The 19,659-nt window shown below is 28.6% G+C and overlaps 1 protein-coding gene across 1 annotated transcript in view; it reads right to left on the reverse strand.

Annotated features, from left to right (window-relative positions):
* LOC106684003 (zinc finger protein draculin) overlaps window positions 1-19,409 on the reverse strand; it is a 23,981-nt gene extending 4,572 nt beyond the window's left edge. Inside the window, exons 1-9 of the mRNA XM_014425814.3 lie at window positions 19,090-19,409; window positions 18,861-19,017; window positions 14,965-15,080; window positions 11,674-11,855; window positions 10,741-10,934; window positions 9,812-10,035; window positions 4,258-4,407; window positions 3,267-3,384; window positions 1,930-2,200 (exon numbers count right to left, since the gene is read on the reverse strand). Of these exons, the coding sequence (XP_014281300.1) occupies window positions 1,930-2,200; window positions 3,267-3,384; window positions 4,258-4,407; window positions 9,812-10,035; window positions 10,741-10,934; window positions 11,674-11,855; window positions 14,965-15,080; window positions 18,861-19,017; window positions 19,090-19,178 (1,501 nt within the window). The 5' untranslated portion in view covers window positions 19,179-19,409. The remainder of the gene's footprint in view (window positions 1-1,929; window positions 2,201-3,266; window positions 3,385-4,257; window positions 4,408-9,811; window positions 10,036-10,740; window positions 10,935-11,673; window positions 11,856-14,964; window positions 15,081-18,860; window positions 19,018-19,089) is intronic.
* Between the last annotated feature and the right edge of the window lie 250 nt (window positions 19,410-19,659).

Genomic DNA, 19,659 nt, shown 5'->3' on the forward strand with positions numbered 1-19,659 from the left:
ATATACATATATAATATATTTTTTAGGGGGTTCCTTTTTCATAAATTTTGATAATGTTAAAATTTTAGCCTCTTTTAACATTAGAAATGAAAATTTCAATGCCATATTAATAGTATTTCAGGTAAATAAATCAAATAACTTAAAATCAGTACTCTGCCAGCTAGATAGGGATTCCCTTCTGAACCAGAATTATTTATGAAGACATACATTTAAGGACAAAAACTGTGAATAATGTATTAAAACATTAAAAATCAATAAATTTTTAAAATGACTTTTGGATAATACATAATTCATTAATGACAATAAATATAAAGATGGTGATTAAATCATTTAAACATAACAATATCACATTGTTTTAAAGTAGTGAAATATATATAAAAAAACGTTTTGATTTTATTCTGAATTAGTCTTAGTTGAAAGATAGTACCACAGACTGGGATTACTTTCTCTCCTGAGGCCATCATACACACTTTCCCAAACCCCGATCAATGGCACAATTAATGGAAATAAATAAGAACTAAAAAAATTATAATTATAGGATCTGCCACAATTAAAGAAAAGTAGCGATATATAAGTTCATTGTTATGCTAATCTTTAAATTCTTTTTAATAATGGTAAATATGGTATATGGTATAAATGATAATTTATACCAATATAAAACAATATTTTTAAAAGAAAACAAAAAATAATTACATAAATTATCTAAACAGTTATTATTATTTTTGGAAGATCATTGATTGACTGCATCTTCCATCTGGGTGCGGTTAAAATACATATTTCTCCCCCTTATTATGTATATCATCGTTGGGTGTCAGCCTATATTTAATATTTACTAATACTATCATTACTTCTACGTTATTTTATATCTTTTTGTGTTTAAGTGTAACGTATTTGTCAACCGAAAATTCCCCCACTCCTCTATTCTGTTGTTTTTTTGCATCTGCCTTCAGCTTATTCTTGTGCTTACCTCCATTCAGTAAGTAGGTGTCCTAATTTTGTTAATCATTTTCTTTTTTTTCTTTACCTTTATTTTATTCTTATTTTCCATCTTTTAGTGTGTACTGTATTTTTTATATTTCTTTTTATCTATTTTTTTATTTGTTATTATTTATATTTTTATTAATTGTTTAATACCTTTTTGTGATACTTGTTTATTTATACTTTTCACTGTACATCTTAATTTTTTACTATTATTCCATGTTACATATCTTCTACTTTGTTACATTATTTTGGATGTTTGTATCTTTTTTAGTGCTAATAAAGCCCTGCAAAGTGGAGCAAAATGTTGGTTCATAATAAATAATTAGATTACTATGTATGTTCTTTTGACCGTACCCTTTTATATTTTTTTTTTTTGCATAAAGGATATCAAGGTACTAAAAATATTACAGTAAATTAATTTTTAAAAAATAGTAAATCATTCAAAATGAAGTAGAAATTAATTCACACAATAATGCACAATGTTTAATTTTGTTGTTGAAGCTTCTGAACTGGTTTGTGTTTGGGCAGATTTTTAAGAATAAATTAATCAAGTGAGGATCCGAGAACAAAGAAAGATATTTTTTTTTTCACGTACATGTGGCAGAAATACTATTCAAAGACATTTGGTATACTCAATTTACATGAATATCAAAATAGAAAACCTCTCATTTCAGAAAAATTTTCTAATGACAACACTAACCTAGTCCTTTTCCCCTTCATTCAATCACTAAAATTTTATATCATAGTAATTTTGTGACTAGTCAAAATTAACCTTTCATCCCAGAAGTAGAACTTGAGTTTTTTGTTAAATTAAAGTTAAAGTTAAATCTTTCCCATCCGTAGGGCAATTACAAACCCCCATTGTTGCATACAAGCTTTGGGTGACAACACTGTTCTAACTCACACTATTGCCTAAATAATGTGATTGTTTGAAATCAAGATACTTACCAACAGGCTCTTGTTTAATATTTAAATAAGAAGTTTCTTCTGGTAACACATATGGCTCCTGCTTAATAAATGAATTAAATAAAGTTGCTTGAAAGAACTCCTCTTTGATAGGCAATGGATGTTGGGTTGCCTGGTGGTGAAGCAAGCCTCGCTTCGAACCGAATGCCCTACCACAATTATGGCAAATAACATTTCCTACTTCCTCCTGCCTTCCATGAGTCTTCATATGAGACGTCAAATAAGCTTTACATTTAAAAGTTTTATTACATACCTAAAATACAGAAAGTGTCTACTTTAAATAAGGAATCATCATGAAAATAGTTTCAAACAATCACCAACAACAAATTTTATTTTTAAAATAAATAATCAATAGAAACATATCCCAATTCTAAATAAGATAACTATTTAGGTTCTATGGTATATAAAAGCGAGGCTAAAGGTGGGAAACGATTGTTATTTTTGGATTTTGCAATTTTTTAGCTCGCACCTTCTGTCCAGAAATATAAAAGTTTGCATTTCCTATTACTAATTATTACCTCATATTATCATAATACTAACTATTATCCTTCCTACTGTTCTTAATGGATGTGAAACATGACCTCATACACTAATGGAAGAACAACACCGTAAGTTTCTTGAAAATAAAGTATTACATAAAACATTCAGAGTTAGCTGAAAATTTAGAAGGCTATACAATGCCGAATCGGGGGAACTGCATTACATATAATTCAGGTAATAGCATTATAGCAAGTAAGATGGGTATGAAGACTATAGGGCTTGGTAAAAAACAGATCCCTAAAATTAAATAAACACTAAACCAATAGGTAAACGTCTGAGGGAAGGACTGAAGTGTTGGTGAGAGGATTGCATCGAGACTGATTTGGGTTTGCGATTGGTGGCATCGGCATCGAACCTTCGGGTTCGCTAAGCCTTTATTATTATATAACAACAATTTAATTTAATTAATTTTCAGAAAGTATCAATAAATTATCCAAATAGGACATATTAATTTATTCAAAAATTCTCTTCTAGTATGTTTACCTTAACTTTAATACGGTTACCACAAGATAATTGACAAGCATAATTTTAGTAAATACCAGCTTATACTTTAAAAAAAGGCATGGTTCTGTCAAGGTAGTTTTTTATCCTAAGAATGCCCCAATACAAAAGTATATTTCATACATTTACCAAGACCTGGTGTCAGGAACACTATTTGCCTAATGGTATTAGTTTTGTAATTCAATAAATATGAGTGGAGGACTTAAATAATATAAAATTATTTTTTCATAATAATTATTTCTTACAGGAAAAAAAAAAGTGAAATAGAGTTCTAATACCTGGCAAGGGAGAGCAGTGTGAAGATGAGATGCAATATGAACATCTAACTTTGATTTTCTATTAAATGCCATTCCACATTGAGAACAAATAAAATCTCTTTGTCCCGTATGCAAGGTTCTGAAAGATGTTAAAACTTAATAATTATTTACAAACAATAAAGAAATCAAAATAAATATCATTTATATATTCATTATAAATATCTAAACCTACATAAAATTTTGAAATTGCAATTTCATTTAGATCGGAATTACTATTTGATTAATTTAATGTCAGATAGGTTGTATCCTCATTGATATGGTCTGGGAGAGTTTAAATGAGGATTTTTCAAAATAATATTAACTACCTTTAATTTTGTTTATAATAAAAAATAAACTGTTCTTAATGTTAGCAATAATAAAAAGTGGATAATTACAAAATATTAAAGAAGTTATGAAAATATAATTTTAATTAATTTAATGAATAACAAAAGCAGAAAAATAGAAACATCTGATCTGAAGAGAAAGTTGTGTGATGTGTGCATAGCACCACATTTTTGACGTGACAACGTCTTATAAATCATTTTGCGGGATGCCATGTTAGAAAAAGTGTCCCGTAACGGAAATTGACTTCGTTTAACATATGGATATTATATCATATGTATAAAAATTAATTAATGTATAACCAAGCAAAAATAAATATCTGAATTCAATATGTGAACTGGTTTATTATTTCAAATATATAACATTGGATTGATTTTAATTTATATTTATGTAATATTAGCATAGAGTATACGTTGTCACGGAAATATGTCGCCTACACGGGCACGGTTTTTTCAGTTATAACTTTCTTCATCAAAGTTATAACTTATTACCGGCAGTTGTTTTAACAATCCTTTTTATCTGTGCCCATTTCCAACTATTAAATACCAGTATATTTAATAAACCAAATATTTAATGGTGTATAGTCATAAAATAAAACAATATTTATATTTAAATATGAATACATAAATACCTATGTACTCCAAGAATGGACTTTCGAGAGAAAGCACGACCACAAAACTCACAAGGAAATGGCCGCTCTCCCGTATGTGATCGCTCATGGACCCTTAGATCATAATCTGATGAAAAAGTTCTTTCGCAATACCCACATTTTCTAGAAGCTCTGAAAAATTCAAGATATAATTATGTAGGAAAAAAAAAATTATAGATTTTTATAATATATAACAATGGGAGAGGATCATTAAAGTATACCCAAGCACAAACAAAAATAGAAGATTGTGAATGTTGAATGGTAATCGGTATAAATGATTAAGAATTGAAAGGGTTTAAAATTATTACAAATATAAAAACAACTTATGATACAGAAAATGCATTTTGTTTTTGGAAACAAAAGAAACAGAAACCTTTAGCAATTAATATTGAACTGCAGGTCATTAATGCTTGATATTAATCTAAAAATAATCTTTCACTTTCATTAAAAAAAATTTACTGCTACACTAACCCTCTTTTTTTACTTTCACTTACTAATATGTGGAATATATACAACAGAGTAAGGGAAAGTATTGAGATCATTAAAAATTTTGAATTTAAGTTTTTAATGAAAATACATGTTTTGAGGTGCCCTGGGCTCAAATAACTAATTTTCACAAAATATGATAAGTTATTAGTCAAGCTCAAAAACCAAAAGTAGCATGAAACTGAAATTAAATATTTATTTAAAAAGAAATAAACATTATTGCTCATAGTTAGCAATAATAAACATTGGATAAATACAAAATATTAAAGAATTTTATGAATAAATAAAGGAAGAAATAAGAATCCGAAAATGCCGGGACCACCCAATCTTTCCAAATGGCAACTGTATTGTCTTTTGTTAAACTGTTATATTCTAGGCATGAACAATATTTACAGTTGTTATTCCCTCCTTGTAAACCTCTAAAATGCGAATGTTCATAGCAACACAAAAATAAAATGTGCAATGTGTAATTCACGCACCTCAGTGGATTTTTTTTTTGCACAATGAATTTTATTGAAATGTAATAATATAAAACTTGTTGGTAAAGCAAATAGTTTTAAAGGAAAATCACAAATACTGAACTCGGTATAAACTATTACTTAAAGTAACCATTATTATATCAGAGTAGATATAAAATAAGTTCATTATCAAACCAAAATATATAACATACTAATTTAAATATCTGTATACATTTCTTTCAGTTAAGTTGTTTGTTCATTGTAATTGATAGTTTGGAAAAACTATTTTATGGTATTAATTCTAATTTTTGCAATTATCTTGTAATTTTCATATGTTAAGAAAATATTTATATATTTTCATAATCTAATATTACTTTTATATAGTATAATATATCTAAAGCTATTTTATACTAACTAAATTACAAATTTTTTTTAATTGACATTTTCAGACACCTTAAAAATTTTATAGGTGAAAATACTGAATAAAAATTGTACACCATAGTGAGAGGATCACAGTATTGACCACACTTTCTCCCAAGAAAAATGTACATAACATTTTGATCTTGAAAATCAGAAACATCACCACTCCTATACTCACAAACTAGGGCATAGATTTAGATCAGATCGTGTTCAGAAATTAAAGTATGAACTAAAAGGTTATTGCAAGTATAAAAAAGTGGAATGAGGTAAAATCTACAATTTAGGATCATTATGAGTGCGATATAATTTACAACTTAATAAGGAGTTTTAAGAAATCGACAAAGAATATTGAATTTGATATAGTGTTTTTTGTCTAGCAAGTAAATTTTCAATTAGCATGGTAAACGTTAAAATAGTAATAACAAACGATCTTGTAGTTTAATTCTTTGATGAAGATTCTGTATCAATTGTTTGCCAAGATAAAATCTTAAGGAGCAGACCTGATCTTTAATAATTATTAAAAAATATATATCATGATAATATTAGTTTAAGAAAAAAGTATTTGAAAATAAAACCCTTAACATTTTAAAGACTAATGAAACTTTGAAAATACTAAACTTTATTTGAATGGGAAAATAAATTAATTATCTTGCCAACATTTGTGAGAATTGCTTAATAGGAAAAGAAATGAAAGGAAACAATATTTTCTCAAAGTCCTAAAACAATGGGAACAAATTTCTCAAGATAAACTAGCCTCTTCAGTTTTTATCATTAATGATAGATTGCTTAGTGCAAAAAAAACAAAAAAAAACAACAGAACATACTAAATGTCAATTTTAGGTTTATGTTATATAAGGCATGTTCATATACATTTTTAATATATAGAAAACACTACAATAGTTATTATATTTTTATCATACCACCTCAAAAAAAAAAATTGGGGACTATTTTTAACTAAATACAATATTGGTTACACAATTATCTTGATTTTTTTCTTCCTTCAATGTAAATTTATCCAAATATGACTTTTTTCTAAAACTTTTTCCCAACATTACCTTTATTTATACATAAACAAAGTAAAACTTTGCTATAACGTTCCTTATAAAAATTACTATAACAAGTAGAATGCTCTTACCGGGATATCATCAAAAACTACTAAAAAGAATTTTTAAAGTTAATATAAAAAAAATGCACATAAATAATAATGGTCCCCTAATAAAGTAAACCACACTTTTTTTTTTCTAAAGGCCATAAACCGATTTAAAAAGCAAAATGTGAAAAAACAAATTAAAAAAATAAAATAAAACTTTACAAATGTAAAAACATCGTTAGAATGAATAATGCTTCATGGCAATACAACCAATCAATCAATTGGGACTAGGACTGAAGAAAAATACAATTAAAGTCAGAAAACTGTCAGAAAATGAGAGCACTATAAAAAAGTTTTATTGTACATATATGCATTGTTTTCTACGATGACAGAGTAATCAGCTATTAGATTGTTGTTCAAAACTAAAAAAGTAATTGAATACAGACACACATACTTACATCAATACACCATGTTGCCAGTTTGCTTATAAACATAGGTATATCTTTACTGATAAAATGAGAATCTAATATTAAATTTGTTAAAATATGATACAATATATTAAGTTAAATCACCTTCATACTTGCACTGATACAAGCCATTTCATCTAAACATAACCAAAGGTTAAATTACTATTTAATTTACCATTATTATATTAGATTAAATTCATTATTATTTGAAAATAAAAGTTGCTACCCAAATATATTGAGTTGCTACATATATAGCATATTATAAATCTTACAAGACACTTCGGTGGAAGATAGGTAGATAAAGAATTCTCAAACCCTACAACATTAGCAGTCATTATAAATTTAAAGGATAAAGGATTTATGCAGAATACGAGAGAAAAAAAAACTTTGACACATGAGAAATCTTTTAGGTTGGGCTGAAAAATCATTTTTTTTTTCTTCATTTCATGATACCATAGAAAATTTCTGAATTTTTTTAAATAAAAAAAATTAATTGTGGCAGCCTTGGGACTAGCTGACAGAAGTGAAACATTTAGAAATCAAATAATGTATTAAAACTTATTTAATAATGATTATGCGTACCCTCTCACACAGCATATATATTAGGCAGAACATATTAGTTTCAAAATAACACTCATTAGAATTAGATCAGCGACTTCCAAAGTTAATCCTAGCAGGAAAATTTTTTATATTGTAATAGGAGAGAATGAGGATAGGATCTAACTCAATCGGACCAACACCACCGGGATAGTTAAACTACTGTAAGCTCCTACTCTCCTGAGTTTTGTCACCTCCACTTGCACTTACATTTTATCTTGCAAGACGAAATCAATTTATTTAATTTGAAATAAAATTAATTTTTTTTCTTGAGTTGTAGAACATCGGTAAAGAAGTTTCACATCAAAGTAAATCAGATTGAGTCGTTTCTTCGTGTCAGGGAAGGCCTCACAAGTTTGGATATTTACTGAGCTGATTGTCAATATTATTCCACAATATAAATGTAATGTGCTTAAAAGTGCATTCTGAGGCACTTGTATAAAATATTTAGCAATTAAAAGCCTTCAGCTAACACTAAAACACCAGTTAAAGTAACATTTAAAGAGTTTTAACAATAATTTCTCATAAAATACCAGCTGCCTAACCCTTGTGCCTCAGACTACTGGTTGGGAACCATATTTTAAGGCATTGGAAGTTTTCACTAGAAAGTTTTGATATATTCTGCTACTTTTGAGGATCTTGAACATGAACATTAGCCACCTCATTTTTATTATTATTTTGGAAATATAAATAAACTATGCAAAAATTGGGGTTTTTCTTCCATGATATAAAAGCCATGCATTTAAAAAAAATCAAATTATATCAAATTCAACAGAAGTAAATTTGTACATTACAATTTTAAACAATTGTACACTACAATACACTGGGCAGTGTTTAAGAGCATCCACTCTAAATCCTACGGTCCAGTCCCGTCAAATGGGAGACAAAAAAGGGATCTTGGTGGAATATTTTGGAGTGGTTCTGAAAATTCCCTTATGTTTCTAACGGTGCTGATTATGAAATTTTTAACTTTCCCACCTAGGGTGATTTCTTGAAGTACAAAAATAAAAACTTTTTAATTTTGATTTTTCTTGAAAACATTTCATTTTTCAATATATGGTCACTTTCAGCATACCAGGTTGTAATCCTATAAGTTACCTATTTATTCTAGTCAGAGTAGGAAGGCCAAGATTCACTCTTTGGGTTCTTCACAAAATAAATTTTAACCCAGCCAGTTGAGGCACTACTGCCTCGAGATTGCTAAGGTGAAACCTTCACATTGTCGGCTACCACAACCTCATTTTATGGTAGGAAATCATGAATAATTCAAATACATTCTATTATGTTAAATTAAACCAGAGTAAATTTTTATGAATTTGTTAAGACTAAATTTTTGTGTTAAAACTCCTTTTGTAGTCCTCTATTGCAGGACTACATTCCATCTCATAGTTTTAACTATAATTGAAGAAGTTTGAATAATGAATTTTTTATTCATTGAAAAGTCTGCAGCAGTTGGAAGAGATGGAAATTATCTTCCGTTACTATGGTAGCACTTGTTGCAATCGAAAAAAGTTTTTGAAAAGAATTGTTTGATGATTTTTTCTTTTTGGTCATTAGAAAGTATTTTTCCAATACAAAAATATCACTTTGTATAATAAAATTAAAATAAGACTTAGGTCTTGTCATAACTGGTGACTATAAAGGAAGAAACATGAAATAGACCACGAAACTAAAACGATCAAAAAGTTATAGAAGAATTATTCATACAATTAAAAAATATTTAGTCCAATTGTAAATGGGATTTTAGAGGTATAAATATCTTCCAAACATGAATTTACTATTTTATTTAATAATAAAAATTTTTCCAGGGAAAAATACATACAACAGTAAGGGCATGACAAGGTTAAGGTTGAGAATATACAATAAAAAAGCAACCTGAAATGCATTTGTTCTTTCATTTTGAAGTTATAGTATAAATATACACTTAAATAGAAAACAATAATTTCTAGATGGCGATAACAATTCTATAATAAACAAATAGCTCTATAAACATATATAACTGTAGCTTGGTTGTTCACCTGTGCTGCCTAGTAACATGTTGTCTCCATGAGGACAAACTCGGAAACGACTGATCGCAAAGCGGGCAGCGAAGGGGTGGAGAGTGTGTAGCAAGATGAGATTTGAGAGCGACGCGTGATTCACAAGATGCTCCACAGAGAGGACACGACTGCGGTTTGCTTTCGTGCCCAGCACGCTTATGGGATTCAAGCCTTTCCTCAGTTGGAAACCTTTTACTGCATTCCTAAAAATAATTGCAAACACGTGAAAAATAAAAATAGATCAAACTGGAATAATTGATAATTTGTTAATAATATGTTACATAATACCTTAACCGCGGCTGAATTTAAAAACAATTGAACTAAGGGACTCAAAAGTACTACTCAATAATAATAACAGTATCCAAACTATTCAGCTACAATATCTCTGTTGGAGGACCATTTGAAAATTCTACACATTAAAGACCTCAAATTCCATTAATAATTTCAGACTTTTGAATCAACTCTAAAACTTCTGGAAATGAAATGATGTATCGAAAATTTAATTTGGTTCATTTTCTTTTATAACTTTGGCAATATTATTAATAATATATTAGGTATACATAAATGGATCTAATTGGTAAAACAGAATGTCCTCAACACAATACAGGTTATTTTAAAGGCCAAGGACAATCTAGTGTTGATTAATTTACAAAACCGCACTCTAAAAATGGCTGCCATTTGAAAACTGGATTCAATAACTTTTTTTTTAATTGACTAAGCATCCAGGAATGGACCTACATAGTACAATTTTTTTCTGAGCAAGCAGTACTGGACACTGGAGCATTTGAAATGGAGTGAGCCACCCTTAACCACCCAATATTTTTTTTTTTTTTGCCTGATAATATTTTCATTTATAAATGTTAATTATAACTAACAAATAAAACTTAAAGAGTATATGTAAAACATACCTGGCACTGAAAACCACGCAGACTTTCATGTTCAGTAGAATGCTCCCTCAGCCTCCCTCGGTTAGGAAAAGTTTTATTGCAGATACGACAAAGAAATATTTCCCCTTCTGAGTGCAATCTTGCAGTGTGATCTTTTAGGTGAGCATTTTGAGTAAACGCTTGACCACATTCACCACACTTGAAAGGCCTTTCACCTAATGCATATGCATTTATTAATATGACACTAACACCTAGGCTACTATCTCTGTAAAAAAGGAGTAAAATATTTTTTTTATTTTTAGGGATGAAAGCTAGTAGTTATAACTATAAGTAAAAAATATATTTACAATTAAACATTAACAAAAACAAATAGTAACAGAACTTAAAAAAAAAATTGTGAAGCGTAACAAAATAAATTTATTCAGTAATAAATATTGTAACTTTCTAATGGACATTATTACTTTGTTATTTTCAAAATACAAGATATAAAATCAAAAATTGCGTATGATGGTCAGTCTTGCTCAGTCACCACATCACAGCGTATCTTCTTTTAAGTGGGATGCTCTTTCAAGCAATAACCCTTTTAGGAAAACTGTGAAACCATAGTTCAAAGTACGATGCGAGAAACTTTTCTAGAAACATGCAATGTTGAACTGTAAAGCATTCATAAATATATTATTTTTATTACTTTCCCACGTTCAGCAGAACTAAAAATAGAAAAACAAAACAATAAGCAGAACAGCTAAATATGAACTCAATTATATTTTCATAGACCCATGATGTAATATTAGACCGAAATTATAAGTATATAATGGAATGATTGTAACAACTAATACCTAATTAGTTTTTCACACGATACAGTTTGTGTTACTTTTTAAATTGTAGTTAGTATTATCCATTCGTAAATTTTAAAATTGTTAAAGAAGTTTATGAGATAACACAACATAATATTACCTGTATGAATCCTAAGGTGAACCATCAAACTAGTACGCGAGGATAACCGTCGTCCACAAATATGACAGGTGGCAGATCCAGAGGATTTGACGACACCTCCCTGGCTGGAAAGAAGACCACGCCCACAGCCAGATTTTGCATGGTAGGACAAAGTTGATTTGTAACGGAACAATGCACTGCACCTTCAGATAACATATGAGATAAGCACAAAAAAAAATTGAAATAGCTAAATCAGATAAAAACAAGAATATTTTAAAATGATTTTCAAGCGATAAATGATAAAATGAATTGATGATAAACTGACTTACAGTGATACTTATACTAAATTATGGATGAATAAAATATTAACAAAATTCAGAAAATAAAAATAATATTCTAAGTAATAATCTAAAAACAAAAAGTGATACCTAGATTATAGTAAAGCAATTTTATTTGTTAACTAATAAACATTAAGCCTACTGACAGGGTTAATATTATTATTAATTTGAATTGGTATATTTTGTTTCTTAATTACATACACACATTGTATCCCATTATTTTATACTTTACTTTTCCTTTGTTTCTCTATCTGTTTTAATGTATGTATTTAATGTATATTTCCATTTATTTTTCACCTAATTTAAATACTGTTCTATCATGTTTACTTTACAAATTATTTTCGTTATTGTGGCACAACTGTCGTCCCCACTCCTCCCATTACCAACGGTCATTTTTGTTTTGACTGCCGTCAAAATAGGAATCATTCTGTCTTATCATTTGATTTGTATTCTTTTTTCTTTTTACATCTCTTTATTGTATTTTCTTTAATATTTCTTTTCTTATCTAATTGTTACTATTACCCTTTACATTTACTATTTACTACCTTTAATTTTTCTTATTATATCTTACTTTTTTACATTTTATACCCCTGTTATTTTACACTTATGTTTTTGTTTTCCTTACGTAACTATGTGTTTGTATCTTTTTTAGCCCTGAAGAAGCCCTGCAACGTGGGGTGAAACGTTGGCTCATTAAAATAGTGAATTTCTACTATTAGAGTTTTTTTGACCGCACCCGGACCATATTCCTTTCATCTTTACACACGGTCAATCAATAATCTTCCACTATTATTAATTTGGTTTATACAGTACACCTGCTAATATCATTGTTAAATATTTCCCTTAGATAGCCAATATATAGATGAAATTCAGTGTTCACTCTACAATATTGTCCAACAAGTAGAGGCCCTATGGATGTGGGATAATTGATGTCAAAGAAACTTTTTTTGGTGATACCAAGTCAAAAAATATTATATAAGTGTACAAGGGTTCTAACGAATTTGCCTTAGGAGCTGAGAAAAAAGTGTTTATATAATTTTAGAAATTTTTTTATATTATCATATTCCGTCTTTTGACTACATATATTTTATTACTATTATATACCAATAGATTACTTTATTCATGTTGAATAAAAACAAAAGAATGTTGTTGATATTCGCATATGAATAAAAAAGTGGCAAATGAAAATTTGTCCGAACAACTATAAATCAATTTATTTTAGCAAATATCATAAAAACTACTATTCCTACGAAGATAAACATCATGTACTACTTTGTAGCCCATTAAACTGGCTTTAATTTGAGTGCTAATATAGATCTGTACGTCGACTGGTTTTTGAAATATAGATTTTTCAAAATAAATTCACTAACAACTGATCTTTCAGTACGTTCTGCAGAACATTCTTATGAAATGCTGCTTTTTAAAAAGCTATGTCTCGAGAACTATGGAACGTAAATAGCTCTATAAGGGCTTACATTTTAGCAAATTTACTCTACTTCAAATGATGTTCTCTTAGATGTTCTATTGCTGTATTGAATGATTTAAATGTATAAAATATTACAATTACCACAACATACTTCTAGTAATAGTTCCAGATCAACAATTTTTTTTGTTTTTAAGCAAAAATCAACTCAATTTGTTTTTAGCCTCTTATGAAACCCTTAAAAAAGAGTTTTCATATATTATAATTATGAGAGATAGTTGACCCCGGATGACCCATACGAGGAAAAGATGATTGGTGGTGTGGTCAGAATAAAACACAAATAAGTTGATGTAACTTATTTGTGTTATATTTTGACTGCACCCCCAACCATCTTCTCCTCGTGTGAGTTTTCAGTATAGACAAAAAATTAGAAATTTTTGGATATTCAATTTCTGCTGATGTCCCATGTTTGTGGAAAACAAAAAATCACAACTCTTTACCATTTTATCCACATCTAATGTTACTATAACTGTTAAAAAGACTGTCAGCTCTTCTAACCAATATAAATACCTTTCATATTTTATGCCTTAATAAAGAAGAAACAATAGTTTAAAATAAAGAAAAAATTTCCTTAACATTAAATTTTATATATCTGGTTCTAAATGGTTCAGTGAGGTCTGGTTTATATATTTTATTAGACAAACTTTAGATAATAAACTCACCAAAATTTTGATTATAATAGAGTCAAATGTCAGTAGCCATTTCAAACTACTTCTTTACCGGATGACTTTCTTGTATAGGCTAATAATCTAGAGAAACTCAAGCCAGGATTATTTTAATTTTTAAAAAATAGTCAAAACTTCAAAATTAAGCTCAGGATTTGAATTATTAATTTATTTAAAAGGAAGATGATCCAGGTGCAGTCTAAAGAACTCAAATAGTAATTAAACTATTTATTGTGAGCCAATGTTTTGCCTCACTTTATAGGGCTTTCTGAATGATGGAAAGCTAAAATTGATTTTTTAGCTCTCTGTCATTCAGAAGGCCCTAACGAAGCCCTGCACAGTGGAGCAAACAATTGGCTCACAATAATTTCAATAGTTGAATTACTCTTTGAGTTCTTTTGAACGCACCCGCACCATCTTTCTTTTCTATATTGCTTATGCTAAATCAACGATCTTCCATTATTAATTTTTATTAGAATTAAAAAAAAATTATGCTATGTAGATAGGTCCGTAGGGCTTCCACAACATTTCTATATAATTACCTACATTTCAAGGTTTGATTTGTCGTTTGAGAATAAAATTTATGCAACAAGCCACTTTTTTAAACAGAGGCGTACTAAGGAAAATAGGTTTGTGCATAAGTAAGCAAAAACATGGATAGCATTTGATAAAATTGATATGGAACCATCTAGGTACCAAACTGTTAAAAGCCCAAAAAGTTGTTATGCCCATCAAATGGATTTAATTACAGACAGATATTAAACTAAATTAGCACGCAAAAAATTTGTGATATAATAAAATTTTATTAAAAAAATAACAAACTTACTGATTACACTTAAATTTACAAGCTGATTTTGTTGACTTTTTTTTCCCTTTTCTTTTACGAGTTCTCTTAACATCAACATCAGGATTTTCTAAGAAGCGGCTGACTTTGAGTTCTACCTACAAGTAGTTGCAAATATAAAAGCTGTTAACTTACTATTTAGTTCTTAGACTATAGTTTAAAGAGCAATACTTATAATAACAAAATATATATTATAAAGTTTGTATATAAGAGATCAGAATCTTCGTTTAAACAATGAAAGTTAAAAAAATATTCAATAGCGAAATATACATAAAACTGGTTTCGAACTCTTCTCTAGATTAATCTAATCCTCACAGATTTAAACACAACTTCTTTAGAGATATGAAGTAAGAAGGCAGTATCTCATAAACTTTAAGATAGAAATTTGTATTCAAAATAAGTATGATCACTTTTTATCTTGGACCATCAAAATAACTTTCACGGAATCACTCCTAAAAAAACAAACACCTGGCAACCAGCCAATAAAGTTGACTATGAAATGAGCTTAAAACATACCTTTTATTTAATGTACTCGCATAACTGAGCAAAACATCTTTATTATTTAAATTAATCACGATTATACTACCAATAGCAGCCTCTAAATTCACTTTAACAAAGATCATATCGTACAAACTCAATAGTTGATATCCAGGTAAATGTTTCCAAAGACGAGAAATTTCTTCTAAACACTTTTTAATCTTCTTACAAATATGGTCTCTTTTGTATTACTTCCATCCCAATATTTAACATCACAAGCTACCTAGTTTAATCTAGAAAATCAACTGAATTAGAATCCAGTTAGAATGTACCATCAAAGTACATCAAGTCATATCAATACACATAAATCAATAAAATAAAAAACAATTTAAAATTAAACAGACATAAATATAGTAATTTATTATTATTATCATAATTTGAAAAGAACTTTAAGAAACGTAAAATACATTATTTTTTATTTTCATCATTACAAAATTTTGTAACTCATATTCTGTTACATTACTTTCATCATTCAAATAAAGGTTACTAAATTTTAAATAATGGTTATGTATATTAAGAAAAATAGAAGTCTTTTAAATATTTAATATTTGTTAGAGGCTTGGAACTTGTTGGAGGAAATGAGGAAGTCATGAGATTCAAATTAAATAATTGAATTTTTTTTTGGTAAAAAATAATAATAAAAGCTAACAAAGTACATCAATAGATCAGAGAAAATTAAAAATACTCAATTCATTATTATAAGAACATTGAGAAAATATAACAAAAGCTTTGTTACCCTAGCTTAAGAAGTCGAGGTGAGTAATAATTAATATAAATCAGTCCAACTGACCTCTCGAAGGGTTCAGGGAGCAGTTATGAGTAAAGCAACCTCATATTCAATTTTAAAGTAATCCTGAGACAGCCTGGTCAGAACTATCAGATCTCCAACTGTCTCATTTATCCCCAGGCTTAATATTTGAAATACCAGTTCAGTTTAGAGCCTTACATAAAAAGAGGCTTGAATATTACTAATTATGTTAAGAGGCAAATATGTTAGTTTGAGCAGTAGAGGCCCACTCACAACCCTCTAAAGCTAAATAGTCAGACCAACACGTTTTTAGATATATAAAATAAAAAAAAGGCTATAAAATATTTCTAATAATAATAATATAGGCTTAGCAAACGCAAGTTTCGATGTCAATACCATCAGTTGTTCTCTGCATACATCCGTTAAAATCCAAATCTACCACAACAGTCTTGACTCAATCTTCCCACCTACACTTTGATCTAACTCTCGGACGTCTACCCATCAGGTCAGTGTTTATTAACATTTCAGAGATCCATTCATTACTAACCCCTACAACCTTATATATCCATCGTATTCGACACAATGATATATCCTGAATTATATTTACCGCATGCAATTCCCTCAATTCCACATCATGTAGATTTCCAAATTCTTGAATATTTTATGTAATACTTTATTTACAAAAACTTTAAGGTGTTGTTCTTCCCTAAGTGTAAATGGCCATGTTTTTCATCCACTAGAATAGGATAATAGTTCTGAAATTTCCAACTTTTAAGTTTCTGGAGAGAAGGTGTGAGGCTAAGCAATTTCAAAATAAATATTTACCACCTTTAACCTTGCTCTTATTTTATCAATTTGTTTTTTTCCAGTAATTGTAGAAACTAAACACTTAAACCTCTCTACCATTTTATATGTAAAAAATATTTCTAAAGAGAAACTATTTACAAATATATATTTATTTTAATCCATAATCAATATTCTCTTTGTAAACAATTAAAAATGAGTCGACTTATTTTAATGCATGAACATGAACATCTTTTAATCTAACTAATACTTTCTTCACAGCAAATCAGCATTCCTCTAAAGGAAGTAGTATTTCATCAGTAGTTTTCTTAATGGCACCTATTGGTTTCTCATGGGTAAATTTCACTCTAAGGAGAAGAGGGAGGATTGATAGCACTGCAAAACAACTTTGGCAGATTTTGATAAAACTTGCATTTCTGTTTTCTTATAAGCCTTTTTTCAGCTCTTTTCTTATAGATCATAAATTAGCACTTTATAATGTATTAAGGTATATCAAAAACACATAGTATAAATACTAAGAAAAAAAAACTAGGGACTAAAATAATGTACTCCGTTTTCAAGTTCACGGCATAAACAACCTTGGTGTAGGACAGGAGGGAAGACAAAGGGAGATGGTTGAAGCAACTAGTATATATTCATTAAAAAACTATTCTATGCATGTTGTTACCGAGTACACCCATTATTATTTATTTCTATTCTATCTACCTTTTTGTTTGTTTATTGTCAAATAAGTCATAGTGACAAAAAATTTAAAGCATATTTATGCGAACCACCCAATTTCTGAGTATGATCATGGCTAACGTCTGACAATATCAATCCAAATTTTGTTTGTACAACATGATATAAGAACTCAGATAATCCTTGGACTTTATTTGAAAACTTTTTATGTCAAAATCCAAATTAATTTGAATTAAATACACATTTCCCATTGGTTTATTTGAGAATGAAAGTACTAAAAATTAGAATTAATGTTCCAAAGTTATTTACATAATAACACTGTAGACTATGATTGATAAGTAACATAACATAATTTGTCAGTCATTTAAATTCATATCAGATGAGTGATGTATGGCACGAGGTAAGTGCTGGATGCTTAGAGATGTTTAATCTAGCCAGATTTTAATACATGAGTACAATAATTTTCAATATCAACAAATAAAAAGTTCTTGTTTAATTCATAGGAAATAGAGCTACGTAAATATAAAAAGTGTAGAATGCGAATTATAATCAGTAAAAAATTGATCACAGTCAAAACATAATAATAGTCATAACACAACAGAAATATAAACATGACAACTAAATAACAGAAATCTTGTGGATACATTATCAATAAAAATAATTCATGAATGTAAATAGTAAGTAAGATTCAAGGAAAAACAAACCATTAAGAAATCATGACAAAAGGAACAAAATAAAAACCAAAACAAAACCGTACTATGGCAACTTACTTAATCAGATCTCTGTAACTATTTATTTAAAGTGATATGAATAAAATTGTTTATCCTAATTAAAGTCTAGAAGTGTGAAAAATGAATTATCATAAAATTTAACTAACAACTAGTACAAAAAGACAGTGATAATTTCTAATAAAAATTAACAGTCAATCCAACATTTAAGCTAAAATCAACCTATCCACAAATGACAATTTAATTCAGCAAATTGAAATGCTGACCACTAAAGAAAGCATAAATATAAGGAGTTCAATCCATTACAAGAACTATCCTAAAATTCCTTTAACAAAGCAATAAATTTCATAAATAGCAAAAATAATATATGATAAACAACACACCTCCAAATCTTCTTCATCTTCTATTTCTTTTTTGGGTGTTAAAGGAATACTATCATTTTCATCCTCTTTGCTTCTATCATTATTGTCTTCCTCTTCTTTATTTGATGAGTATTCCGTTTTTATTTTGGTTTTAAGTTCATTAAGAGAAACACCACATCTAAACAAAGTGGTATTACTACATTCAATGATACATTTCATACATTAAATGTATGAATGATAAATAACTGACCTGGGAATATCATCTTCATCCTCACTAAACAGAAATTCATCCGAGTTCTCAAGTTTCACAGAATCTATGGAACTGGAAGCCAGGTCCATTTCAAAATATTTTAAGGCGTGGCTTGTTACAAACTATAAAGAATTTCTTTGAAATTTGGAATATAGTTGGTCATTAAATAAAGAGAATATTCTCTATTTAATTGGGGATGCAAATTTCGAGGAGAAAAAGTTAAATAATTACTTGCGCGCAACATTTCTCATCCCCTTTAGTCACTTATCGGTAAAATAACCTTTCCAGTATTATCACTAAATCCCGAAAACCAATAACAGGTCAACCACAACGACCACCCTTTTAAGTACTTAAGAACAATTCTGGGAATATTCTCAGTAAATTTACAACATGAAAAAAGCTGTTTCAAAGCGATCATAATTATAATAATTAATAAACAAACAAACTAATTTGTAAATGCAAGAATACATAAATAACTTATTAGTTTTCATAATTATTTTCTGTTTTCCATAAAAACCGTACCGCTGCTTTACTTTGATGGTGATACGACTAAAAAAAAATCACATTTTT

The sequence above is a fragment of the Halyomorpha halys genome, unplaced genomic scaffold, assembly GCF_000696795.3.
Source record: "Halyomorpha halys isolate HHAL.00 unplaced genomic scaffold, Hhal_1.1 Scaffold533.1, whole genome shotgun sequence".
NCBI lineage: Eukaryota > Metazoa > Arthropoda > Insecta > Hemiptera > Pentatomidae > Halyomorpha > Halyomorpha halys.